Source organism: Podarcis liolepis (genome assembly GCF_965112155.1).
Source record: "Podarcis liolepis genome assembly, chromosome: 2".
NCBI lineage: Eukaryota > Metazoa > Chordata > Lepidosauria > Squamata > Lacertidae > Podarcis > Podarcis liolepis.
This window is the reverse complement of record NC_139555.1, coordinates 14,013,369-14,041,366: the sequence shown is the minus strand read 5'-3', so window position 1 is coordinate 14,041,366 and position 27,998 is coordinate 14,013,369. Positions and strand designations below refer to the sequence as shown.

The 27,998-nt window shown below is 47.5% G+C and overlaps 1 protein-coding gene and 1 long non-coding RNA gene across 3 annotated transcripts; one reads left to right on the top strand and one right to left on the bottom strand.

Moving 5' to 3' along the window:
* Nucleotides 1-68: 68 nt before the first annotated feature.
* AAAS (aladin WD repeat nucleoporin) lies at nucleotides 69-27,141 on the bottom strand. Of its 2 annotated transcripts, XM_083490050.1 has the most exons (18): nucleotides 27,011-27,073; nucleotides 25,490-25,574; nucleotides 24,327-24,453; nucleotides 23,305-23,432; nucleotides 22,390-22,502; nucleotides 21,929-22,020; nucleotides 21,554-21,600; nucleotides 20,490-20,588; nucleotides 18,698-18,841; nucleotides 16,660-16,780; nucleotides 15,579-15,703; nucleotides 15,041-15,101; nucleotides 14,372-14,462; nucleotides 10,508-10,601; nucleotides 8,753-8,820; nucleotides 5,881-5,962; nucleotides 2,520-2,604; nucleotides 69-503 (listed from the first exon to the last, which is right to left on the bottom strand). In XM_083490050.1, the coding sequence occupies exons 3-18, from the start codon at nucleotides 24,447-24,449 to the stop codon at nucleotides 360-362; spliced, it is 1,617 nt and encodes a 538-aa protein (XP_083346176.1). In that variant the 5' UTR covers nucleotides 24,450-24,453; nucleotides 25,490-25,574; nucleotides 27,011-27,073; the 3' UTR covers nucleotides 69-359. The 2 variants fall into 2 exon arrangements, with proteins under 2 accessions (XP_083346176.1, XP_083346175.1); XM_083490049.1 differs by lacking the exon at nucleotides 25,490-25,574 and having other exon boundaries at nucleotides 27,011-27,141.
* LOC310700778 lies at nucleotides 7,821-8,631 on the top strand. The gene is made up of 2 exons (XR_014522817.1): nucleotides 7,821-8,147; nucleotides 8,287-8,631. It is a non-coding gene; the product is annotated as an uncharacterized lncRNA (long non-coding RNA).
* Nucleotides 27,142-27,998: the final 857 nt, after the last annotated feature.

The window sequence follows — 27,998 nt, the reverse complement described above, 5'->3', positions numbered from 1 at the left end:
CCCTCTGAAGCCGATGACGTAAAAGCCCCAAGAATGCTTCTGTTTGGAAACGTTGAAGGAATAAAACATTCACCCTTTGTTGTTTTTATTTTCTGTCTCAAATGCGAAAACTACAAAGTGGTCCATCTCTGGCAGACGTTCTTCTGGCTTCAAAGGCTGCTTGTGGATAGCCTACTAACACTATCAGCATGTCAGCTGCTCAACGCCTCAACTGCAACTGACAGAAAGAAGACGGCGCTCTCCAAAGTTGGACTTGGGAAGAAGCAGCCTTCACAGTGTGTATCTCCAATGTTCTGAAGGTATCTGCAATGTTCTGAAGGCACACAGGCTGGCAGGGAGGAAGCCCAGGATGTTGACCCTTAGAGTTCAGAAAACAATGGCTGCTCCCGTGTGCTGCTTCTACTGCCCAAGGGTATGAGGGGACTCTGCCCAGGACTGAAAGATGGAAACTGGGCAACCACAAAGAAGAAGGGGATGTGGCTGACCTTTCCTGTTGACCAGCACTGAGAAGAGAGAGAAGAAATAAATAAATGAAGTAGGAGCAGAAGATAACCTTTTGCATATCCTGCCCTGACCTTCCAGGCTTCTCAGTCATACTGTTTGGCCCTCAACAAGAGGGGATCCTTATGGTGGGATGGAACACAGAGGGCCCTTTAGCAGGACCGCTGCATATACACGCCCCTGCACTAGGAAACTTGTTCCAAGAAAAGGTGGGTTCTGTCACCTATAGATATTACAAAACTTGGCATATTTGTTTGCTACGTTGCATCATTTCATCTGCTTCTCGTGGCTGGAAGGAGCCCCTCCCTCCTGGATCTGGCCTCTGAAATGGCACTGGACACACACTTCTCCTGTGCTCCCAAGCGGCGGTTCCCAAACTTTGCCCTAGGCAAGCTAGCACGCCGTAAGAAAACTCCTGGCATGTAACAAAAAAATAAGGAAGCCCCAGAACATCCAACCACAGGGGGAAGCTGCCACTGCCATCCTAGGAAGCGATGCAAGAGTGACCCATTCTCAAAAAGTGGTGGTTTCTTGCATCTCTGAGTTAAATTGCTCCTCTGAGCTTAACTTCCTCCATTAAAGCAGTATGCCCAAATCAGTTCACGAGAAGCACAGGAATTGAGCACAATAAAAGTGGGCAATTTATACTCTAACCCTTTTCAGCTCTTAAGAGGGACGTACGTATGTGTCGGGCTCTCAGAGGTTGGGGGAAAGAGTCTCAAGGGCTAGAAGCTCAATTTAAAAAGCTTGAGATTTGTGGATTGTTGAATTCTGTGCCGAGCCCAGGACAGAATCATACACAAACCTGAGTGGTGCACAAGACACCCAGACCCCAACTGAACAGATCAGCCGCTGCCCTCCAGACACACAGTGTGCCAAAATCACAACAGTATGTGCTCAACAATGATTCCAGAATCCTTAAAGCAAACAAGACAATATGCATTTCACAGCCCGTGAACATTTTGACCCACCCTAAATAAGGTTACTGGTAGCATTCCGAACATTAGCAAAATGCATCCTGCAACTGGTACTAACCCGAATTTGCGTAAAATAGATTATTCAGCTTTTTCACCAAGGAAAAACCCTTGAGCTGATAACAGGAACTAGGCCACCGTTACTGCATAGCTCATGTTAAAAAGGTAAAGGGACCCCCGACCATTAGGTCCAGTCGTGGCCAACTCTGGGGTTGCGGCGCTCATCTCGCTTTATTGGCCGAGGGAGCCGGCATACAGCTTCCGGGTCATGTGGCCAGCATGACTAAGCCGCTTCTGGCAAACCAGAATAGCATATGGAAATGCCGTTTACCTTCCCGCCAGAACGGTACCTATTTATCTACTTGCACTTTGACGAGCTTTTGAACTGCTAGGTTGGAAGGAGCAGGGACCGAGCAACGGGAGCTCATGTTAGCCTAGCAGTAATCCAGGTGTGCTATGGTGCCTGTGTTTGACTGCAGAGCATGTTGAGTCCTCCAATTAATGCCTCATACCAACATGCATGAGGGACGCGGGTGGCGTTGTGGGTTAAACCACAGAGCCTAGGACTTGCCGATCAGAAGGTCGGCGGTTCAAATCCCCGCGACGGGGTGAGCTCCCGCTGCTCGGTCCCTGCTCCTGCCAACCTAGCAGTTCAAAAGCACGTCAAAGTGCAAGTAGATAAATAGGTACCGCTCCGGCGGGAAGGTAAACAGCGTTTGCCAGAAGCGGCTTAGTCATGCTGGCCACATGACCTGGAAGCTGTACGCCGGCTCCCTCGACAAATAAAGCGAGATGAGCACCGCAACCCCAAAGTTGGCCACGACTGGACCTAATGGTCAGGGGTCCCTTTACCGTTACCAGCATGCATTATAGTTACTGTTATCCCTTTCTCCTACTAGTCCACAGGCCCGTCTAGGTGTGCTGCTTAGCCAAGTTAGAAGTCATTCCAGCAGCTCCTATCTGGGGCAATAACAAGCCCTTATCAGCATTCCCACAGGCTATAGCAAATGCTCCTCAAAATCTCGGCGATGGCTTAACGCTTACCACTGTCAGAAGAGCTCCCTTCTTAAAGCAAGGGTGGAAAGCAACTAGTTGTGGCTGAGCCCCATCTTCTCCCTGTAAGAAACCACTGAGGAAAGGAGGGGTGGGGGAAAGAGAGATACAGATATCATTATTACAAGGGACACTCATAAGCTGTTGTGATTTGATGCTGCAGGCCTAGGCTCCAATACAGGCACACAAAAAGTAGTCTTAGGACAAAAAAACAGCCCATTGGCCTTTGCTGCTGTCTTATGTCTGAAACTGCCTCCCAGAGCACAGCCTTAAACTCCCACAAGGCCATCGGGCTTAACCCTTTAGCCTTTTCTTTCCTCCTTAGGTTTATTTATTTTAACCATTCAGATTAATTGAGAGAAGGTTGTGTTGGATTACAACTCCAATGCCAGCAGGTCTGATGAGAACGACAGTCCGCAACATTTGGGGGGCAACAGGTTGGCAGAAGCCGATTCAGACCATGCTGCTTCGATGAATCTACCCTCTTAAGGGAGAGCCGTAGAACCTTTTGCTTACGTTAACCCTGTAAAATACCATGTGTACTGGTGGTATAACCCTAATACTTTCTCAAAGGCATCAGAGAACTGACAGGTGCTGCATTTCTGGGGCACGTGCAAAGGAAAGGGCAGGCATCACAGGGGGAAGCAGTTGTGATGGGGTGAATCCTTTTGGCAGTATTGTCACCACCAGCAACAGTGGAAAAACTGTGCTTGCCAGTCTCCTACCCCCTATGGCCTTTGTGCTAAGGAGGGCATTTGCTTCTGGAGTGCAGAAGTGGGACATTTTAAAGCACTAAAGCTTTAAGTTAAGTGGGACATTTTAAAGCACTAAAGCTCCAGCTTTCATACAACATCCTTCACCTTGACTACAGTGGTGCCCCGCAAGACGAATGCCTCGCAAGACGAAAAACCCGCTAGACAAAAGGGTTTTCCGTTTTTCGATGTGCTTCGCAAGACGAATTTCCCTATGGGCTTGCTTCGCAAAACGAAAAAGTCTTGCGAGTCTTGCGATTTCCCCCCCCCTTTTCTAAGCCGCTAATAGCCTTTAAGCCGCTAAGCCTTTAATAGCCGCTAAACCGCTAATAGTGCTAATCCGCTAATAGGGTTGCTTCGCAAGACGAAAAAACCGCTAGACGAAGAGACTCGCGGAACGGATTATTTTCGTCTTGCGAGGCACCACTGTACTTATCAATTTTCAGGCAAAGCATCTGTTCTCCAAAAAAATTAAGAAAAACATGCACTGGGTTTTAGTGACTAACATACAGGTGAGGATTTAAAAAATGTCTCACCTATTCTAAGATTAAAACACCAAAACAAGATGTTTTGCTAAAAACACCTGCTGAAAGCATTTGTTTAGGCAAGCCTATTCAGACCTATATAAGAGGTTGATTCTATTCTTACTGTTGATTTTCATTGTTTCTGAATGTTTCAAATATTTTTTTTAACTGTTTCTCTTACTGATAATTGCATTGTTTCACCTGTTTTGCAAACTGCTTTGAGGTTTAATTACAATCAAGTGGTACATAAATGTGAAATAAATACACTAAAGCTCAAAATTACAATGCATTAAAACCCATTTACATTAAACGGGCATTAATCAAGCTGCGATCTTTCGTCGATTTGGACTGGGGCAGAATAAATATGTAAACAATAATCCTCAAGAACTCAACTTCTGATTTTTCTATGCATGCATTGTCCTTTCCCGCATCCCACAAGTCTCCAGTGCTATTTTAGGGTAGGAAGTGAGATCAGTAGCATTTACTAGAAGTTAAGACATTCCCTCTTCAGTATTCCTATTAGAACTTCTCCCCTGGCGTTCAGAAAAGGCTGCAACACACATTTGACTGGAAGTTTGGGGGTTTGGTTAAGAGGTTAATTCATCACTGTTGTTTTTGTGCCGACAAATATAGGTTTTGTTTTATGGCACATGCTTCAAAGCTTCTTCTAAACTATTTTTAGACACTGCTTGTGAACCACCTTGAGTTATGAATAGGCGAACTATAAATATTTGAAATAAGTTAGGGCTGTCACTCGATTACAAAGTAGTCTCAAGGGAATAAATCTGATGAGTTTTAAACCCAGTAATAAGAGAATAGAAGAAGTATCTTCTGTTTGTTAAGATGATTTGTGTGTGTGTGTGTATATATATGTGTGTGTGTGTGTGTGTGTGTATATATGAATGAACTATTCTAGAAGAGGCATCCCCTTATGAGAGAGAGGAGTCCTTCTTCTAAGCCAAGCTTTTTTAACAAATGAGGCTCAATCAGAAACAGCTTTTAAATTAAAGAATATTAACTGATCAGCTCAAAATGCTATGGCCCATAAATAAATTAGAGGGCAAGATAATCAGACCTACGGTTACACGCTGAATTGTGGGATTTGGTATCTATGAAAGTTGCCTTGTGCTGAAAACAAACCACATGATGCTGCCCTTTACGGTCTCCTCTGGCTAGCAGAACATCTCTAAGATCTATCTTCTCATCCCATCTTTCCTACAACTGCTGCAACACATGTCACAATTGTCTCACTTGACTTCACTGGTTCATGAGCTCAATTTAAGGGGCTGGTTCTTTAATAAAAACATTTTTTAAAAAAATTAAAGGGCTGGTGCTAAGCTTTTAAAGCCCTAAACAGTGGATGACCTTCTTTCAAATGTCCGTCTTGCACATCCTCTGCTCACCAGAAACTTTGGATCTGTGTTGAGGCCTGGCAAGCAACTGCAGCAGCGCCAACCTTACAGAATGCTCTGCCCACTGAAGTTTGCTGGGCCCAGACTCTTCCTAAACTTTGCATAGGAGGCGTGCAAAAACTATTTAAAAAACAACTTTTTTAAAAAAATTCAGGTCTTTACCAAATGTTTCCCTGTTTTTGTTTTTTTCATTGCTCCCCCAATATACCTGTTTATTGTTGGCAATTTATTATTATTATTGCATCACTGCCACACAAGACACAATCCCTGCCAGCTCCCCCATGCAATGCAATTGTTCTTCAATCATTTTTTAAAGCCTGAACATCTCAGTTTTCATATTAAAAGAAGTGGTACCTCAGGTTACATATGCCTCAGGTTACAGACTCAACCTGTGGGTCCCCAGATGTTGTTAAACTACAACTCCCATCACCCCTAGCTAGCAAGGCCAGAGCTCAGGGACGATGGGAGTTGTAGTCCAACAACATCTGGGGTCCCATAGGTTGAGAACTGCTGATCTAGAGGGTCATATACTCTGACCAGGTTATAAGGCACCTTCCTAACATTTTGACACCTACAGCAGCACAAAGGCTGGAATGACATGGGGCTCACGGATTCCATTTCCAGTTTAAGAGCAACCAGAAAACCAAAGCATGTCAATACGAACCATGGCAAGAGCTCAAACACAGGGCTGTTGCGGGTGCGAAACACGGCAATGATGACCCTGCAGTCGGGAGCATCACGATTTCCTGCCAAAAGAAAACAGAAAAAGGTGAGGGAACAGAGCGACATGTAGAATTTATGTGCAGAAATCTGACAGAGCCTACTGTTTTAGATCTGTAGCCTTTAAAGCCATGATGATAGGCTTTTTAAAAAGTACAGTGGTACCTCGAGTTACATACGCTTCAGGTTACATACACTTCAGGTTACATACGCTTTAGGTTACAGACTCCGCTAACCCAGAAATAGTTCTTCAGGTTAAGAACTTTGCTTCAGGATGAGAACAGAAATCGTGCTCCGGCAGCGTAGCGGCAGCAGGAGGCCCCATTAGCTAAAGTGGTGCTTCAGGTTTAGAGCAGTTTTAGGTTAAGTACAGACCTCCGGAATGAATTAAGTACTTAACCCGAGGTACCACTGTATTTCCAATGCAATCTACAAAGTCTGCTGAGGGCAGGATACTAGGTGGGTAGGGGTTCAGTACCCTTGGTGTCTCTGTTGAGGCTTCTAGAACACCTGGATAATGGCCTGGGCTCAGACTGCAGAGATGGAAGTACACCAGACATCATGTTATGTTTATTTTTCGCAACAAGGGTGGCGACCCTTTTTTCAGACCGAGGGTCGTGTGCCCTTGTAGACAATCTTCCATGGGGCACCATGTCAGCAATGGGAGGAGCCAAAGGCAAAAGTGGATACACCAACTAATGTGACTGGAATGGTGCTTGTTTACTCCCTGCAGAAAGGTAATACAGTGGTACCTTGGTTCTCAAACTTAATCCATTCCAGGAGTCCGTTTGACTCCCAGAACTGTTCAAAAACCAAGGCGCAGCTTCTGATTGGCTGCAGGAGCTTCCTGCACTCAATCGGAAGCCATGGAAGCTGTGTCGGATATTTGGATTCTGAAAAACGTTCACAAACGGGAACACTCGCTTCTGGGTTTGCGGCGTTCAGGAGCCAAGCCGCTCGACAGCCAAGGTACCACTGTGTGCTGGTTTCTACATACACTCACAAACCTCTTGCCACCCGACACCCAGTGAAGCAAATGGCATTAAGAGGGCAGGCAAACGCATTCTAGCCAGGCTACAAAAACACTCAAGGAGGGTACGAAGCAGGGCTGGCAAAAGGTGTGGCTGAACAGAGAGTGTTGCCTGGGCCAGGCAGTGGCCTGCTTTAGTAGGAAAACCACAGTTGTCTCTTTCCCATTGAAACAAGTCTTTCCCATCAAATACGAAGCCACGAGGAAGGAGCAGGTGTGCTTGCAAACTGGTGCTGCTATCGTCCCTCCCACACTCTTTCAAAAGATTCAGGGCTCATGCAAAAAACTGCCTGGTTTAGAATTCGGAATCCCATTTTAGGAATTTTGGACCAAGGTGCAGCCTGGACCTCTCCCTCTCTTTCGCTGAAGCCCCAGCCTTAGAGAGGATCACAGAGTGCTTTAAAATGCAGATTAGAGAAGGGTTATTTTAAGCACTACCAAACACAAGCCATTTCGTGCTCTTAAGCTTACGCGTGGGACACTTGCCATCTCTCCAAAAGGACAGGGTGAAAAAATGGGCTGGTTCTCGTTTTCCTTTTGGGAGCAAGGTAGGGGTGGACATGTAGGGATGTATGGAAGTGAGAGCTGGACCATAAAGAAGGCTGATCGCCGAAGAATTGATGCTTTTGAATTATGGTGCTGGAGGAGACTCTTGAGAGTCCCATGGACTGCAAGAAGATCAAACCTATCCATTCTTAAGGAAATCAGCCCTGAGTGCTCACTGGAAGGACAGATCGTGAAGCTGAGACTCCAATAGTTTGGCCACCTCATGAGAAGAGAAGATTCCCTGGAAAAGACCCTGATGATGGGAAAGATGGAGGGCACAAGGAGAAGCGGACAACAGAGAACGAGATGGTTAGACAGTGTTCTTGAAGCTACCAGCATGAGTTTGACCAAACTGCGGGAGGCAGTGGAAGACAGGAGTGCCTGGCGTGCTCTGGTCCAGGGGGTCACAAAGAGTCAGACACAACTAAACGACTAAACAACAACAACAGGGATGGACATCCTGGTTTTCGGGTGCAAAAGCTCAACAACTTTGCAGGTGTCAGGAATTTTACTTTTTGAAATATGGCAACCCTACCTTAGGCTCGCCATTCAAGAAACGGGGTAGGACGAGGAGAGCCATACAAGTGCCACAAAAACCAAACCACGAGGACTAGAAACTTACAAGTGAGAAGTATGTGCGTATGTATCCTTTGTCCATTAAAACAAATGCACAAAAAGCAACTGGGAAAAGGGCCAGCCACTACCTGCGTGCATTTGAAAAGAACAAAAAAGAGGCAGACACATTTTTCACTTGACTATACACATCTGCATAAGGTGACTGAGGGTGCATATCTGTTGCTCCAAAAAGTAAAATAAGAAGCAATGCTTTATTGGGGTTGGGGGGAATGGGTGTCCCCCCCCCCAAAAATGTTGTCTTCTGATTTGGAATAAAAATTACCATATTGGCCTGAATATAAGCAAGACCGGCAAATAAGCCACACCTTTAAAATTCAAGGGGGGGGGGGGAGAGACAATACCCGAATATAAGCAGCTCCCTTAAAATTCCGCAGGCACTCATACCCAAAAATGTGAAAGAAAATCCTACAGCGATATCGTAAAAGCCAATTTTTAAGGTCGTGGATTTAAGCCGCACTTTAACTTTTCACGGTTGGAATTTGGGGGGGGGGAGTGTGGCTTATATTCAGGCCATTACGCTATGTACTGGCTTATTGTGAGAAACGCACCCAGCCTCCCCAGCTCTCCCTATCTTGTCAAAAGGTTTGGCTGTAGAGGACTTTACCTCTGATGACAACTGCAAGCCTCTCACCACTGGGGTCCCAGACCATGGAAAGAACCTCCCCTCCAATCCTGGAACACAAGAATACAAAGTGAAAGGCCAATAGAGGAACACTCAAGGTAAGACATCCATACTCAGGCCAAAAGAAGAGTTGGGGGTCACAGTCAGGATGTGGAATGATGACACTTGGGAGGGGGGGGAGTGGTACAGTATTTGTCGAGTACTAGGCCTAGGAGACCACCGGATGACCTTGTGCCAGTTACTGTTGGAAAACCAGCCCCATCTGGAGAGGCTGTCCCCTCTCCCTGCTCCTGGAGCTGGCTTACCGGTGATCTGCCTCTGGCTGCGTTCCCAGACAGGTCAGGGAGATCTTGATATAGGCGACATCTCCCAGCTCGGGAAAATGCACACCCACTTCTCCCCCTTCCACAGCGGAAAGAAGAGTAGTCAGAAATCTATTTACATGATGTTTATTTCTGACATTACAGCTCTACAGAAAACGTGTCCCATCACTTCAGTTTCCATCCAGCAAGAGACAAAGACTTCCTGTACATACGCAAGAGGAAGGTCTCAAATTACACACTTCAGAAAGACTTTTCCAGCCTGTGAACTTCCGGGAAGGTTCTTTCCCACAGCTAGCCATATCACATGATGTCAACAAGCTGACTGTCTGCAGCTGCGATGTTCTCATATTGTAACAGTTACTACCTCTCAGCCTAGCCTACCTCATAGGGGTGTTGTGAGGATAACACGAGAAGGGGAAGAACGCTACCTCAAATTCCTTGGAGGGAAGGTGGGATATAAATGTAATAAACCAACAAAAATGATAGCTGCAGGGCAGGACTTTTGCATATTCATACCCTGATTATTAAAACAGGTTTTTAAGATAAACAAGAAAATAATCAAAATGCTAAAGCCTTTATTCATTTCCCGGCTCGTGCGTATTCAGCAGTGGGTATAAAACTTAACATCTTGTTAATTTTGTTCCTATTGTTATTTTTAATAAAGCAGGTTTCCAGCCCTCCGAGACTACACAGATACACTTGCATTCATTCGTTTTATTTGTATGCCAAAAATTATGCTCATAGCGGCTTACAACAAAGAAACAGGACATTTCGAACAAACACTACAAAAATAATTTCAGAATAACGTTGCAAAACAAAAATATAGCAACATATTTAAAAACCCACCACATTTCTATACTATAAATATAACAAGATTACTTAAACAACATGCAGCACCCAATTGCAAAACTAAGAAGGGAGCTTCACTTTCTAGGCTATAAGCAATGCCTGGAAAAATTCACAAGCTGGTTGTGAATAGCAGAGTCCCCTGTAGTGAGAGTTTGGTAAGGCTTCAAAACCACGGCATATCACTTTTTGTCCCTCCTTTTGCATGTGACTGGCAGAATCAGAACCCAGCAAATTAAGCAAATGCTCATGCATTTCCAGGGTAATAAAAGCATGGATTTTTAGACCATCTAATAAATAATCACATGTTGGGGTGGGGTGAACTCTCTCAAAACAACACAGCACCAGTCTCTCTGATTCTGCTCCTAATGATGAAGGGAGTGCAATATAAGACTTTCTGCTCGGAAAGACCCCAACCCCACTCCCTTTCTGAGATTTCACGCAACACTGTCCATGTTCTGAATCCTCTCTTAGCAGCCTTAAAGGGCTAGAATCTTGCACCAACTAACACTCAGTTGTGTGCTTGTGCGGCACTTACAAGACACACGTTTTTCTCCCTTCCTCTCACCTCTCCTCTCCATACAGGGTCTCAAAAGTGGTTTCCGACAGATCAGCCACGATGGAAGCTGTTTTCGACCCACCAACCTGCCCTTGCTGTTCCCCTGAGAAGAGGATGGGAAAAGTCATTCCGAGGGAAACAAAACAATAGGAGGAGGAAGAACATAGGACATTTCCTTATAGCAGGTATGGGGAACCTGAAGCCTGGGGGAAATGGACCCCCACAGGGCCTCTCTACCTAGCCCTTGGACCTAGCCCCAGACCAAACGCCTCATTGGCTCTTCTTCGCACCCTGAGTGCTTTTGCATGGCTGAGAGATGTGTCACTCTCATTTGCCTGGATGGAGGGGTGTGTAAGCTGACTGTGCAAAGTTAATAATCACATTTGTTGCTCTGGCTGCACCCACCACTGATATGCAGCCCTCATCAGGGAATGTGACCCTCAGCCTAAAAAGGTTTTCCACTCCTGCCTTATAGGAAATCAAACTGTCTGTTTCTCTAATCCAGTACTGTCCACCTGCGGGAAGGAGAGTGGGTACTGGCCAGCAGGTAATGGCTTTTCCCACCTGCCTTGCCCTAGGAGCTTTTATAAGAAAGCTGTTTCCAGAGGAAGAACTGGGAGGGGAGACTCTGTTTGCCATCAGGGGGTGGTTGGTTTCACCTTGGTTCCCCCACCTCCAGCCTGAGGAACCTTCAGAAGGGAGTTGCTGCCACAGGCATTATATGGATTTTAAAGAGCAGTGAAACAGTGAAATGTTATGGTTAATTGGGTTGTGGAAAGTGTGTGTATGAACAGGGCATAGTTTACCTTTTGGTTGCTATTTTGTAGGTGCTGTTAATATTGTTTTATAGATTATAAATGCTGTATTGATTTGTTAATCATATACAGTGGTACCTCGGGTTAAGTACTTAATTCGTTCCGGAGGTCCGTTCTTAACCTGAAACTGTTCTTAACCTGAAGCACCACTTTAGCTAATGGGGCCTCTTGCTGCCGCCGCGCCGCCAGAGCACGATTCTGTTCTCATCCTGAAGCAAAGTTCTTAACCCGAGGTACTATTTCTGGGTTAACGGAGTCTGTAACCCGAAGTGTATGTAACCCCAGGTACCACTGTAATAGGACTCTTCCTTAATGTTTAGCTTATTTGCTTTGTTGACAAGCTGGAACGTGTGCAGAGGAGAGAGATTAAGGTGATCAAGGGTCTGGAAACTAAGCCTTATGAGGAGCGCTTGAAGGAGTTTGAAGGATGTATCTCAAGGGCTGTCACATGGAGAAGGGAGCATGCTTGTTTTCTCCTGCTCTGGAGGGTAGAACTCAAACCAATGGCTGTAAGTTACAAGAAAGGAGATTCTGACAAAACATTAGGAAAACTTTCTTGCTAGTAAGCTGTTCAGAAATGGAACAAACTCCCACGAGAGGTGGCAGACTCTCCATTATTGGAAGTTTTTAAGCAAAGGTTGGATGGCCATCTGTCCTGGATGCTTCAGCTGAGATTCCTGCATTGCAGGGGGTTGGACTAGATGACCCCTGGGGTTCCCTTCCAACTCTACGATTCTATGAACAGCGTTTTACAGATTGCAATTGTTTCACTGATGATTCATGAATGCTTCTGTATGATTTACGCTGCATTTGTGGTGTTCTACTACTGCGTTCTTTCATATTATAGTTACTTACTGCTTGTAAGCAGCTTTGGGATTCATTCGAATGAAAATTAGAGAAGGAATTCAATAAATAAAAAACATGACTGGCAGCTGCTCTCCAGGGTCTCAGGCAGAGGATGCTCTTCCCCAGCAGCTGCTACCTGATCCGTTAAAACACAGACACACAAAAGTTCCAGACAGAGGCATAGAAGGGGGGGCACTGGGTGCCACATTGTGGGGGGCGGCGGCACTTACCGCGAGACCTGCAGTGTGCCCAAGCCACGCATCTCTTCTGGGATTGACGCGGTGGCTCAGGCACCTACAGGCTCCACGCTGCACAAAACTGCAGCATAGTGTTTGTGTCTGCCTGCCACCTCTCCCTCAGGCTGTCGCCGTACAGCTAAGGGGAGGGAGAGCAGCAAGGCTCCACATAGCACACCCTGCCACAGCTCCCCCCGTCCCCATGAGTGGCTCGCTCTGCTCCAGGGTGCAGGGCACACATGCCGCCCCAGGCACCCGACCAGCTAGCTACGCCGCTGCTTCCAGAGGTGGTCAGGTATTGTATGTGCACACCTTCATTCAGCTACAGTCTCTCCTCTAGTAGTAGTCAGGAGCGGGAGTTGGTTGGGGGGAGCCAGAAGGAAGCTTTTAAATAGAGGGAAGTGCTGGTATACACAGGATGATAAACAATTGCGTGCGGTAGGTCAGAGTACCAAAAATAAAGGTCTGAAATTAAAGGGTGGTGTTATTTGTGGTAAGTACTAGGTAGGGAGAGCATGGCATCTGCAAGCAACTTTGAGAGGAGATAAATGCCTGTAGCCAACCCCCAACCAGCCACAGAGCTTACTGGGTAGCCTTACAAAAAATCACCTCTCTCTCAGCCTTCCACACCTCACAGGTTTTGTGAGGATGAAGCAGACACCACATAGGCTAACTCAAGGTCCTTAGGTGAAGGACAGCCCACATACGAGATGCTAGATCAGGGGTCTGCAACCCGTGGCTCCGGAGCCGCATGTGGCTCTTTTACACCTTTGCCGCAGCTCCGGGGCGGATACTAGCGAGGGGAGGAGGCGCATTGTGCACCCCGACACTCCCCACTGTGGCAGGCGCTGTACTGGCTGTGACGTCGCATGGGGGCAGTGCGTGCGTTAGTCACGCACCGTCCCGGCGTCACCTTCCCGCCCACCTGCCCGCTACATTGTAAGGGGCATGTACGCTGGTCACTGCATTGAAAGGGGGCATGTATGCTGGTCACTGTTTTGAAGGGGAGTGAAGAACACACACACAAAAAAGGTAACTTGTTAATTTAACGTTTATTTCTATGAGGAGGAGTAATTTTGAGTGGTCAAACAAAGAAATAATAAAAAAGTGACAAAAAAGTTATTTTTATAATGACGAGTTTTGCGGCTCCGTTTTTTTTTCTTCGGAAACAGGTCCAAGTGGCTCTTTTTGTCTTAAAGGTTGCAGACCCCTGTGCTAGATAGAACAGAATTGGAGGCTGCCAGGGGGCAAAGGTCCCTGTCGCAACCAGGATTTCAAAGCCTCCCCCTGTAGCACTTATAGCAGAGGTCGGCAACCTTATCCGAGGATGGGCCGGTCAATGCTCCGTCCGTCAGAGGATGGGCTGGTGTGCGCACACGTGCTATTCCAGATCGGAGGAGTGCCCGTGAGCATGCACGCACGTTATTTCCGGCGCTCCTCCGACCCAGAGGTGCACCGGAAATAGCGTGTGCACATGCGCACGGGCACTTCTTCGTCCCGCACACGTGCACACACGCTATTTCCAGCGCACATCTGGGTCAGAGGAGAGCCCGTGCACATGAGGACAGGCGCCATCAACCCAGAAGTTGGTCCCTGCGCTGCACTGCACCAGTAAGAGCAGGCAGCGGCAGGGGTCAACATGGCCTGGTTAAACAAGCCTCTTGGGCCGCTACCGGCCCATGGGCCTTAAGTTGCCGACCCCAGGCTTATAGCAAGGTTTCCCAAACTTGGGTCTCCAGCTGTTTTTAGACTACAACTCCCATCATCCCTAGCAAGCAGGACCAGTGGTCAAGGATGATGGGAATTGTAGTCCAAAACCAACTGGAGAATCAAGTTTGGGAAACCCAGGCTTATAAGTTAGAAACTTATTGAGACAGACAAGAAGATGCAGTGGTGGGCTTGGAACCCACTTTCTGCATTTGCAGAATCCACACAGCTTTACTAGTTACAAGCCGCTCAAGTTACAAGTTACTCACCGCTATATTCCAGGAAAGACAAAGAATATATCACCGATTCCCCCTGGACCGTGAAGAGCAAGCGGCTGCCGTCCGGACTCCAACAGCCAGTCTTTGGGGGAAGACACATAAACAGACACACTTTTAACTTAGGCGAGGGTCAAGGAGGGTCTAAAAATCCTGTGCTAAACACATAATATGACTTTCAAGGTGAGAAATGCCCCATTCAGCAAATGGGACCTCGTCAGGACTGTTGTAGCCGCGGATATTTCAGAGGCTGACTCATAAAAACCGAGGGGAGTCAGAATGAGGCTTGGGTGAGTCAGGTTGCTGAAAGTGGGGCTTGGAAGAAAACCCATGTGGTCAAGCAAGGAATAAATGGAGGCCTAAGTCTGGGGGGGCAGGGAATCTCAGCAAAGCCACAAACTCGCTGGGCACAAGTTACTCTATGTTTCTACAGCAAATAATAGCCTATATAGATTATTCTAACAGCGATAGGGACCTGTAACCCTGCAGGTGTTGCTCAACGACAACTTGCAACATCCCTGAACGTTGCTCACGCTGATGGGAGTTGTAGTCCAGCAACATCTGCAGGGCCACAGGCTCTGAAAGAGAAACCAATAGAAAAATAAGAGGGCCTGGACGGTTGCTTTTGTCAACATATTCCCCCATGCTGCCTCCCTGACTTACGCGGCAAGGACCTTTGATGGTCGGCCACTTCTCACAAGTCCACATCTGAACTTCCCATACCCTGCGAAGAGAAGCACAAGGGGGTAGAAAGAAGCAGAGTTACTTTGAGTGCAATTCAGTATAAGGAAACGCTCACGGGAGAACTGTGGCAACGAATGCTTCTCCACTTTAACCTGCTGCCATGGTCCAGCACTAGACAAGGCACAGAGGGCTGATCAATGTTGGCTGCTGACCACTGGGATTGGTGGCGTTGGAAAGCAGGGAGGCCAACAGCAGGTGGTGCTAGAGTCAATGGGGGAGTTTCAGTTCTGTTCCCATCCTCTCTGCTCAATTCTTCAAGGGCAACTCTGAGACTAAGGAGGAGGAAACTGGCAGGCAGGACCAACCCCTGGACTGGTTGCAAATAAGAAGGCAGGAAGGTGGGGGGTGGCTGAGGACAGGCTGCGGCTGGTGGGGCAGTGTGCCTCATTTACTTTAATGAAGCAGCCTCTCCTGGGGTTGACCCCATGCTGCTGGCTTCCAGGCCCTCTCTACTCACCTGAAGACTGCTGAAGGTGTGGCTGCTAATACTTTGCTGCCGTCAGGAGACCAAGCCAGGTATGTGACCCCTCCTCCTCCAAACCACTGCAACTGGATGCAGTTTTCTGTGGATACATCCCACACCTAAAGGGAACAAGGTCTGAGAATCAGAGAAGAGCACCACAATCATCGCTCTTAGCCAGGTATCCTCAAACACGGCCCTTCAGCTGTTTTGGGACTACAATTCCCATCATCCCTGAGCACTGGTCCTGTTAGCTAGGGATGATGGGAGTTGTAGTCCCAAAACAGCTGGAGGGCAGAGTTACTGCTTTTAGCAGTATTGGACTTTTATTTTCTGTCTAGCTTTAACACAACGCATGTCTGCAGGAATAAGTTATCTTTCCTTCGACAGCTTGGAAGCCCTTCTGCTTCCACAGCCGATGCCCAGTAATCTCTCATCCTTTTCCTGTGGTTGTGAGCTACAGGCACACGAGGTCATTGAATGGCCACAGCTTTACATGCTCTGACTGCCACCGCTTTTGTGGTCTCCCTCCTGCATCATAAAGGCAGAAATTGCCCATGTCACCAAATATGGTGGCTAGATTGTCAACAGGGACTAGGTGCACTGGCTCCACATTAATTTCTGGAGATGCAGCCCTACGTGGTTAAGGACCCCAGTATCTGATAGAAAGAGTCTTCCACCTGTGCCTCCAAGGGCTTTCCAAGGTGCAAAGGGTGGCAATGAAGGAGTGAGTGAGTCTTCTTAGTAATGGCCCCAACTGATGAATACTCTTTCCCCCAAAAGGCCTTCCTGGCATCTGTATTGTTTCCATGCCATGAAAGGACTTCTCTTTTCTCCCAAGTCGTTTAAACTGCTTAAACTGCTTTATTATTTCTTATACTGCTTTCCCCCTGTGAACTGATGGTGATTCCTTCTCTGGTATTGAGGTATTAGTTGCTTGGCTCAGTGTGTTGCTTCTACTGACCAACGGGTATACTGTTACATTGGATCATTATTAACATTTCATTTGTACATCATCTAAAGGCTCTGGGAGCAGCCAAGTAACACATCTGGTAAATAAATGAACTGCCCTACTTACAAGCATGGCAGTGTCAACAGGTGAGGCTGAGAGTAGCAACCCTCCACTGGGTGCCCAGGCCAGGCTGGTGACGGGGCTGTGACCAGGGTGGCTGAGTACCTGGGCGCAGCCAGATGAAGGCCTGTTGGGGGACAGGAGAGAGAGACAATATCACTCCTCCACAGGCAGGAGGAATGCAAACAAAGAAGCAGTAATAAGCAGGGCTATGTATATTCTGTACACCTGAGATTACACAGCTGTCCTGCAGTCCATCATCCTGAGAATGCTTGCTTTGACTGTATATGCAGCTATAGAAATAGGCAACATGCACATTGCCTAGTGAAATACCAGGAGCCAGAGAAGGCGGAGATGAACATCAAAAGCAGGGGTTGGGAAACCTTTCGCACCCTGATGGCCATGCTCTCTTGTGGGCAACCTTTCGGGGGCCACATAACAGTGGTGGGTGTAGTCAGAGCAAAAATGCTCCCCATCCTTATCCAGGCAAGCAAGAGCTATTATGAGCATTGAGGGGTACATTCCAGCCAAGAAGAACCACAAGTGGCACACAGCAGGGTCACTGAGAGCTGAGACCTGGGATGGGGGTCATAATCTTGAAGGCCGGATAGAGAGGCATGGGGGGGGGCACATTCAGGCCATGGGCCTGAGGTTCCCCACCCCTGATCTAACCTTCAGCAAAGTGTCCATCCCACAAGGGGAGCAAAAGAAGAACCGTCGTGTACTGATTTGCTTGCACCATCTTATCAGATCGGATTGGGGAGGGGGGGCTTAAGAGAGGTACAGTTTTCTGAAAAATGTGGAAAGACAGGTGGATAAAGGTTGTGGAACCTTGAGCTTGTTTGGAGGTTCTAGCAGGGGAGCGCAGCTATCGTATACCCTTGACCGAAGAACGGTACACTCCTTCTGTCTGGGATGGTCGTCCTCTTCCACCGAGCGCGCAGCTTTGGGAGGGACGCACATGGAGCGGTGAGGGAGGAAGGGGACACCCGCCTAGCCAGCCAGATCAGCCGAATCAACCCTGGCGATCAATGGGGTGACAGATGTCGCAGCCAGATCGCCCTCACATCCTATTGGGACAGAGCTTCTCCGAGACTTGATGTCTAATATAAAGGACTACCAAAAAAACCGGCAGAGAGGGACTGAGAGAGATTTGAGGGCCTCGGACGTGAGATCTCCAGGCTGATAGTGGATGGACTGATGGACATTTTTTGGGGATCGAAACCGGGAAGTCAGGGAAAGATGTTAAGAAAACAAGGATTTGAAACTATACTTGTTATTTGTGTTGTGTTTGTTTGTGTTTTTGTGTTTGTTTAAAATTTGCGAAACTTTAATAAAAATGTATATATATATAAAAGATAAAGGTTGTGGAAAGGGGAAGATCAGCTACTTGACATCTTCTGTGGCCCTTCTTTATGTGCCTCCTCCATGAGAAGTCCGGAGAGCGGCAACAAGAGAACACGCCTTTTCTACAGTGGGTCTCCATTTGTGGAATGCTCTCCCTAGTGAGGTTTGCTTGGCACCTTCATTATACACCTTTAGGCACCAGGCAAAAACGTTCCTCTTTAACCAGGCCTTTGGTTGATGCCCTTTTAAAATGCGTTTGGGAGGAGGGGAATTACTGGGTTCTTTCTGTTTTTGTTTCTATTATGTATTTTGTGTTTTAATACTGTGATTTTATGCTATGAACCACCCTGAGACCTGGGGGTATAGGGCACTATACAAATGAACAACAACAGGATAGCCTTTAAAGACAGAGCCCAGGGCGAGAAAGGAATCCCTGACGATCTCAAGCACTTGAAACCTGCTAAGTCAGGAATGGGGGAAACTGTGGGGGCCCATTGCTGATTCCCAGCTCCCATCAGCCCCAGCCAGCATTGCTGATGATTAGGGATGTTGAGAGTTGCAGTCAAGCAACATATGAAGGCCTCAGGGGGTTCTCCTACCCCTTTGCCAAGTGTCTCCTTACAGCTCAGATCGTGGCAACAAGCAGCCACTGGGCCAGTCAAACTTCAGACAGGCCCTGCAGCAAGTGGCTGGTTACCTGGTGGAAAGCGAAGTGGGGTCCAGATGCCAAACCAGCACACAGCTGTGACATGCCACGGCAAGGATAGATGCACACAGCGGCTTCCATGCCACTGATGCCACGTTCCTCTGCAAGCGATGCTTCAGGATCGGGATGGTGGCGCTGCAGAAGAGAAGCAGGGAAGAGGGAACCACAGAATTGAACCAGAAACTTTCCAGCCAAGGGGATAGCCATGGGCTGTATCAGAACAAGAACTGGCAGCACTGATTGGCCCATGACAACCCTGTGCTCTTCATAGCCAAGGATTCTGAAGTCACATTCAAGCCCAATACTTTTGGCCACAGCGTTCTGCTGGTTCACAGGGTGGACTGGACCTCTGCTCATCCTCTATGCCCCTTAGCACAGCTGTGACAACTACTTTTAGCCCCTTGTTTACAATGGCCAACGGTGCTATGGTCAATGGTGTTGAGTTCTACAGAGGGCACGGGCAAAAGATGGTGCAGAAGTCCCCTGCGGTCTGTTCCAGGAGGGGGATTTAATTAGCACCTGCAGGTTGCTAGGATCCTAGGAAAGAATGCTGGACTAGTTCAATCTGTCTTTAACCCAGTCAGCAAGACACTTCTTATTTCCTAAGGAATGCACCCTCAGGAGCACTTAACATTGGTAAGTTATGCTTAACTGACAGGACACTCTTGCATTGTAAAGTTCAGAATGCATCCACGGGCCATGAGGTCACTGGATTAATTAAAAAATACAGTGGTACCTCGGGTTACATACGCTTCAGGTTACAGACTCCGCTAACCCAGAAATATTATCTCACATTAAGAACTTTGCTTCAGGATAAGAACAGAAATCGGACTCTGGCGGCGCGACAGCAGTGGGAGGCCCCATTAGTTAAATTTGTGCTTCAGGTTAAGAACAGTTTCAGGTTAAGAACGGACCTTCAGAATGAATTAAGTACGTAACCAGAGGTACCACTGTATATATGTTGTGCAAGACTGAGGTCAGAGCACCCGTATGGCAGATTACACTCCTCTGGGAATTTTAACTTGTATTTGTCCCCAACACCCTTGGCCAGCTTAGTCCCTAGTCAGCACTGAGGTCTGCTAACCTATTATAGGCTGGGAAATAATTACATAATTCAATTCAAACCTAGAAATGGCAGGGGAGAGCTGGAGTGTCCTCATGGCTTGCAAGGAGACCATCCCAGGAGCCCAAAGAGGATGTCCATGAGGGTGGAGGAAGCCCTGAAGAGACCGGAGGTGCGGGGGGGGGGGAGCTTTGTTTATGCTGCTCAACCTCCCCGCATGACAGCTGATGTGAGAGTTAGCACAGCAGCAGCAGCTGCTTTCCTGTGTGTCCTTCAGCCTTCTGCCGGCCCGTGAGCTTCAATTCTAGTTGCGAATACAGTATTTTTTGGTATGGATTGAAGAGAGAGCAGCAGAGAGGGTGTTTAAAGGGTGCTCCCCACTTAGGCGATTTTCACTTATGCATGCAGGGGCCCAGAACATAACCCCCGTGTAAACAGGGGAGGGGCGTCTGTATTCTTTTTCAAGGCTCAACTCGCTTATTGGGTTGTTGTTTTTTTAAAAACAAGATCACTCTTCTTTGTATTTAACTCAGTTATTTTCCTTGCCCTGAGATGACAAATTTGATTGCACTGCTGCTGCTGCACACTGCTAGAGAGATTCTGGCATGCAAGCTCCATGCTTTGTTCAGAGTTGCCTGTGAGCAGATAGATGGGGCCCTGCCAATCCTAAATAGAAACATGGCTGCTCAGGTGCGGAGAAGAAAACCCCAACCCCCTCACCTGCTTGCGTTGTAAACACGGATGGAGTCATCCAGCAGGGCCACAGCAAACTTGCTGGTGTGAGGATGCCAAGCGAAGGCTCGGATTGAGCAGCCTGCCCTGGAGAGTGAAGACAGGAAAGGGTAAGGGAGCATTAGGCAAGTTTCAATAAACAAAGAGTCAGATGGCAGCTAAGGTATGTGGAAGCTAGACACATTTGGGTGGATGGGACCCAGAGTACACACTCAAGGAAGGCTACATGCAAACTGCTCACCCCCTGAGCAGACTATATTCATATTGTATACATAAGAAGGATGGCTGAGTATTGGTTTAAAGGAGGAGCTCCTCCATCACCAATATTTCATTGCATAACTGCAGGTGAAGTGAGGATCCTTGTTTGTGCTAGTAATTATAAATGGAGAACCAATGAGTGGTAGTTATTCCAGGTTCATCAATCTAGTAAATATAAGAGTGGGGGAAAGGCCAATGGGTGCAGATCATCCTGCAGGGACTGCTTGGGAATAAGCCATTCATACCTATACTGCACAGTTTTAGTGCCTAGATCCAAGGCTCAATCTCACCAGGAGGTACAGGAAGATGTAAACAAATGTGCCACTGCCTCCTTGCTTCAGATCGAAGATGAAGCAGAGCTTTCCCTTACACCCACTGGGTACTTGGAGCTTGGGGGGAAGAGGCAGAGGAAGCTGAGTCATCTCCAGCCTTCCTCTTTAGCTCCAAGCTAGAGAAGGGAGCTTGCCATTACAGCCAAGAGATGCTCCCAGTGCCCCTTCTGTACAGAGCAAGCCTCTGAGCTGTTGGAGGGGGGCTTGTTTTCTGCACCCCCACAGCTCTAATCTTAGAGCTGAACGGCGATTTCCCCCTAGAACTGAATTCGAGATGTAGCATAAGGTCAGGGGCAATCCTTGTCCTGATGGCAACTGTTTTTTTGGACAGTCAAAGCCAGCAAAAAATTGCTGTCCCCTGCCTAGCACCTAAGTAGATGGGAAACTGCTCAAAACCTTACATGCATGCCAAGAAGTGTACACACACACACGCGCACACACACGGGTGGGGAGATAACTTACCAATCCACAGCCTGGGAGAACTGTGCTATCATGTCTTCACTTTGCAGCTTTGGAGGAAATGATAGACAGAAAAATTTAGTACTTCTAACAGCAACCGCTCATGATGTGGCCCAGCTTTAAATCTGGATCTGAAGCAAGCTACGTGTTGAGCACAGTTTCAAGGGAACTGGTGGGTGGCCAACATGTGAATAGGGTGGGGAATAAGATTCCTTCTAGAAAAAAGGGGGAAGGGAAACCATGCAATCAGTGTTCAGTTGCCATGGCTGTCCTCCCTCCCCCTCCCCCACAGCCCTGCTCCCAGTGTGGACCATTAGATTATCTACCAACTGCCAATGTTCTTCGGTCCTGCTCAGGCCTACTTTGCACAAGCCTCACCGACAAATGGGGAAAGAAGGAGCCATGGAGAGAGGAGACCCAACAGCAGAGTGCTAATGTGTAGCGGGATCCTGCCTTCATCCATCGGAGAGCTGCAAAGGCAAGGAAGGAGATGGTGGAAGAAATCTGAGCCATTTGTCAAAGCAGTGTGGAGCCTCAAGACAGGATTTGGCAAGCAATGGGTCTTGATCCTGTACCCCGGATGGGGTGGGGGGATTAAAAGCAGCCCCAAAGAAAAAGACATTGAAGCATCTTTGCAGTGAGTTTAAAGCAGGGATGGGGAGCCTGCGGCCCTCCCTCTGTTGTTGCATCACAGCATCCATCAGCCCCAGTCAGCATGGCCAGTGTTCGAGGTTGATGGGAGTTGATGGGAGTCCAATAAAATCTGGAGGCCTCAAGTCCCCTGTACCTGGTTTAAAGTGAGGAATGGGTCCAATATGTACAACTATATTGAAAGCTACCTAGCTCCTTTGCAGAATCTGTCCAAGGCAGCTCATCCATCTCCTGGTCCAAGTCACCGTCCTCCTCTGCATATGCAAGCTCTTCAAGAACTCCAGCGATTCCAACGTCACGCCTAGGGGCAGAGCATTTTGTGAAATCTCCTGCACCTCAACAGGGGGAGGTGGCGTTGTGCAAATGTTATTTTCATTGTGCAAGCTACTAATGGGCAAATATGCTTTTTAATAGCAAAAGGGAGGTGCATGTAAGGTGTGCAAAACTTTCCTCCCAGGGACCAGTTATCTCCCTATAGTCTGACCTTGCTCTTCAAAGGTGCTTTCTCCTCAGTGGTGCTCTGATAGCAGCATAGGTAAAGGTAAAGGGACCCCTGACCATTAGGGTCCAGTCGTGACCGACTCTGGGGTTGCGGCGCTCATCTCGCTTTATTGGCCGAGGGAGCCGGCGTACAGCTTCCAGGTCATGTGGCCAGCATGACTAAGCCGCTTCTGGCAAACCAGAGCAGCGCACGGAAATGCCGTTTACCTTCCGCCGGAGCGGTACCTATTTATCTGCTTGCGCTTTGACGTGCTTTCGAACTGCTAGGTTGGCAGGAGCAGGGACCGAGCAACGGGAGCTCACCCCATCACAGGGATTCAAACCGCCGACCTTCTGATCATTAAGTCCTAGGCTCTGTGGTTTAACCCACAGCGCCACCCGCGTCGCATAGTACTTGCCTAAGTGAGAAAGCTTTGCATGGTGGGGTGTGGGGAGGCAATCAGTGAGCAGAAGGAAGGAGGAATTTGCATTCTTCCCCTCTGTGCCCCATCTGCTGTTAAGAATGGGTTCTTCCCCCCTTCCCAACTCATCCCTTTTACTATGTGACTGGGGCAGATCAATGTTTTAACAGCCAGGTCAGATCAAATTTGGCCCATACTCACCAGGCGTTGATGCACCTCTTCCATAGTGACTCACGGTGATGGATGAAGGCAGGTTTAGTGTTGTGTTCCTGTCGACTGTGAGCTTTCAGAGTTTCTTTAGGGATGCTCAGGACAGGCAAGTCTTCTAGCTGTACAGCCAACCGAGACAATCAATAGTAAGTGAAAAGGCCTGGGGGGGGGGGGATGCTTGAACAAACAAACAAAACTAGGAAAGAGAATCAACCAAAGCAAAAGTTTTGTTTTACACTGCAGTCCACAGATGCAGGAACTGGAATTCATGGGTACAAAATTCAGAATAGGTAAAATCTCGCACTTTTTGGAAGAAGAGGAGCATGTTTCTAGTCCTTCAAGCTGATTGAAGCACTGGAAAATGTGCAGGCAACACACAGTGAAATAAAAATAGCCAGAAACTGGGTCTACGTAGGACTTTTCTTATTAAAGGTGTAAAGCTTCGTGCGCTGCATAGAACTTTGCCCTTCTTTATGACTACCAGAAGTAGAATGAATTGTGAAAATAAATGTGCAAATCTGCATAAGATATATAGGTCACAGAATTCAGGTGTGGAACATAACTTTTTACTTCTATTTTAAGTATCTAGTACATCAGTGATGTCCAACCAGTCGACCGTAATGATACAGTACATGATACAGGCAACTCCCATTTTGTGCATGTTTGATCTATGCATAACCACGGATCCATGCTCCATGTTCAGCACCAGAAGAGGGCGGAAGAGGCTTACACGCACTCCACTGACACATGCCATGACCTGGAACGTAACCCCTGCATAAACAGGGAGTTGCCTATATTTGTTTACTACATATGCCCACCAGTATTCTTTTCAATAATTTTCTCTGGCTGACTGCTCCTTTTCTGGCTGCACATTTATGTGACAAACAGCATGTTCAATTAGTAGTTATGGAAGCCTTTTGACAGCCAAAATGACTCAAGTACAAGCTAGAACGTCTAGTCTCTCATCGCTACCTAACATTAGTTTCTTCCTGTGACTGAAAACTGTTGCTTACCTGTCCTTGGAAAGAAAGTGGAAGCTTCTCAAAGCTGCGGCCAGAAACCAGGGCATTATTAAATTCATAAAGTGTGATGTCTCCCGGAGGCGGAGGGGGTGGGAAGAGCGCTAGAGAACACATCCTCCTGGGGATCCAGAGAAGAAGCCACAAGTTGCAGCAAGAGAGAAAAAAATTGCTTGTTCAGTGCCATCAAATGTACCATTTTCATATTTTTCTAGTAATCAGTATGATTTGGACTATATGTCTACCAAATTTACAGGCAGCTTGGAAGAACCACCACTTCAAAAGTACTTCAGGTACTTTTCATTTTTGAGAAGGGGAGTCATTTTCAGATTCTTCTAGGAATTGAGATGTCTTAGAAGATATATGTGCTCATTAGGAGGTATCCTAACAAGTCCAACCACCCCAGCCAGTGTGTTCTGCTTATCTTTATAGGAAGAACATAAAAACATTGACTAGTGAATATAGTATGTTTAGTGGGAAAGGGCTAAATGAATCCAGACTCCTCCTGCTGAATTGGTGCTATCAACAGTGATCTAGCCAGTGCTACAGCTCCTGGACTGGGCATGTGCAGTGTAAGAAAGAAAGAGATAAAATGCTTATGAATATATACAATTGTGAGTCATTTCCCTGTATAAAGTGTTACTTAGGTAAAGGTAAAGGGAACCCTAACCATTAGGTCCAGTCATGACCGACTCTGGGGTTGCGGTGCACATCTTGCTTTATTGGCCGAGGGAGCCGGCGTACAGCTTCCGGGGCATGTGGCCAGCCTGACTAAGCTGCTTCTGGCAAACCAGAGCAGTGCACGGAAACGCCGTTTACCTTCCCGCCAGAGCAGTACCTTGCTGGAGCGGACTTGCCAATCAGAAGGTCGGCGGTTTGAATCCCCACGACGGGGCAAGCTCCTGTTGTTCGGTCCCTGTTCCTGCCAACCTAGCAGTTCAAAAGCACATCAAAGTGCAAGTACATAAATAGGTACCGCTCCGGCGGGAAGGTAAACGGCATTTCCATGCACTGCTCTGGTTCGCCAGAAGCAGCTTCGTCATGCTGGCCACACGACCCAGAAGCTGTATGCCGGCTCCCTCAGCCAATAAAGCGAGATGAGCGCCGCAACCCCAGAGTCAGTCATGACTGGACCTAATGGTCAGGGGTCCCTTTACCTTTTTTATCATATGAACACTGGGAGGAGTGTGGAGAGAGAAAACGCCATGGTGTACCTGCAACAGTGAAACTGGACACCCCCATCTGCAACAAAACATGTCTCTCCTGTATTGGTCTCTACAGTAGGCGCTGTGACTCTCCAACAGTTTGACTTTAACCCCCCAAAGCATGCTCCTCCACTGTCTCTTCAGACAGATGGATGCCAGCAACAACCACATCTCCTCTGAGTCTCCTCTTTTCCACGCTAAACACCCAGCTCCCTCAACCATTCCTCATAAGGCTTGGTTTTCAGACCCTTGATCATCTCGGTGGCCCTTGTTTGGTTGTTAAATCGCTTTGGGTCACCCTGAGCAAGATAAAGTAACTAACAAATTCAACAAATGATGACGACGATTTACTTATTCCAGAACATCTTTAATTTTTGTGCACTATCCAAAGATACGGCTTCCTATTTTTGGCGAAGTAAAGAAAGAGCGAGTTAAAACTTGACTTTCAGGGTTCAGTTCGCTTGTTGCGGCGATACTGCGAATACCCTTAACGGCGGCACAGAAAGCTGTCAACTTTAACACAGGATTTTTAAAATGCTGCTTGGTAGCCTGGGAAGCATTATTATGTACAGTGGTACCTCGGGTTAAGTACTTAATTCATTCTGAAGATCCATACTTAACCTGAAACTGTTCTTAACCTGAAGCACCACTTTAGCTAATGGGGCCTCCTGCTGCCGCCACACCGCCGGAGCGTGATTTCTGTTCTCATCCTGAAGCAAAGTTCTTAACCTGAAGCACTATTTCTGGGTTAGCAGAGTCTGTAACCTGAAGCGTATGTAATTGAAGCGTATGTAACCCGAGGTACCACTGTTAAGAACCTTGGGTTAAGAACTTAATTTGTTCCGGAGGTCCGTTCTTAACCTGAGAGTGTTCTTAACCTGAAGCACCACTTTAGCTAATGGGGCCTCCCACTGCCACCACACAATTTCTGTTCTCATCCTGAAGCAAAGTTCTTAACCTGAAGTACTATTTCTGGGTTAGCGGAGTCTGTAACCTGAAGCGTCTGTGACCCGAGGTGCCACTGTATTGGCTGCCTCCCATGCACGTCACAATGCCATGTACAAAATGCAATAAAAGCAGCAGGAAGAAATAGCAAGCTGCTCCTGTTGGCCAGAGCGTGGTGCTGATAACGCCAAGGGGGCAGGTGCGACCCCTGTATGGGGCAGCTATATATTCCTGTAGTGTGGGGAGGGGGGGGCTGGACTAGACGACCCTCAGGGTCCCTTCCGACTCTATGACCCTGGGATGCCGAGGCCTTGCGCTGCAGAGGCAAGGCGGCCTGGTGAAGGAGCGGGCAGCCGCGACGCCTGCACTTCCACAGGTGAGGAGGAGGAGCAGGCGGAAATTCAACAGGTGCGGGTTTGCCTGACCCCGGGGCTGGCTACTCATCGCTTAAAAGCCCCATTCCTCGATTAATAGGGGGTTAATAGGCCTGCCCACCCACCGCCCGCCTCGGAAGCGGCCCTCACTCACCCGCAGGCCCGCCGCTTTCGACGCAAACGCCTCACAGCCGACTTTGGCTTTTCCCGGGCGCCGTTCGGGCAGCGGCGACGGGAGCCGCGAGGCGCCACAAGAGCCTGGCAAGCGAACGCCTCGCGCAGCCGCAGTCGAGGAGGGGAGAGCGGTGTGTTCCATATGGCTGAGCTCGCGGCTCGCCACCTACTGGCTCTGGCGGGTAGCGCAGCACCCTTCTCCCCGAGTCCGGCGCGCGGTGCTTTCTTAAAGGGGCCGACGCCCCGTTGCAACACACAGCAAGAGGTATGCGGGTTGCAGGCTGATACTATTGAATTCTCCCAACCAAGGCGATGTGGTGCTGTGCGCTGCAACATACTTCCTTTCGCAGTAAGACTTGCATGCATGGACATAGCCAGGATTCCCAACCCCGCTGTTTTTCTGTTTTCTTTTTCACGTATTTTTATTTTGTACTTTTCAAGTTTATACATTTCACTAATTTTATGCATTTCTCTAATTTTGCAATCCTTTTGACATTTCAAAACTTGACTTCCTTCCCTCTCCTTCTACTATTCCTTAAATTTATTTTTAATATCTTCTGCATATTCAAATTCTTAATTTGCTCATTTATTCATCTTTAAATATACACTCTTATAAAACGGCAGGTTATTACGATAATTCTGCCAATGTTTTTATCTGTTTATAATTTATCTGTAAATGTTCAATAAACCATTTCCATTCTTTTATTTAAAAATTGTTATCTTGAGTTCTTATTCTTCTGGTAAGTTTCGCCATTTCTGCGTACTCTAAGTTTTCGTATCCATTCTTCCTTTGCTGGGACTTCTGCTTCTTTCCATTTGGGGGCAAGTAACATTCCTGCTGCTGTAGTAGCATACATGAATATGTTTCTACAGTGGTACCTCAGGTTACATACGCTTCAGGTTACAGACTCCGCTAACCCAGAAATAGTGCTTCAGGTTAAGTACTTTGCTTCAGGATGAGAACAGAA

Bases quoted from the DNA above. Each gene is read 5' to 3' on its own strand.
- AAAS (XM_083490049.1), bottom strand. From the start codon at position 24,449: ATGTGTTCTCTAGCGCTCTTCCCACCCCCTCCGCCTCCGGGAGACATC. The intron at 22,021-22,389 runs GTAGCTTTCAAT...TTGCCTTTGCAG, and splicing joins AGATTCTGCAAAGGAGCTAG to CTCTCCGATGGATGAAGGCA. The intron at 15,704-16,659 runs GTAAGTAGGGCA...TGTTCCCTTTAG, and splicing joins CTGTTGACACTGCCATGCTT to GTGTGGGATGTATCCACAGA.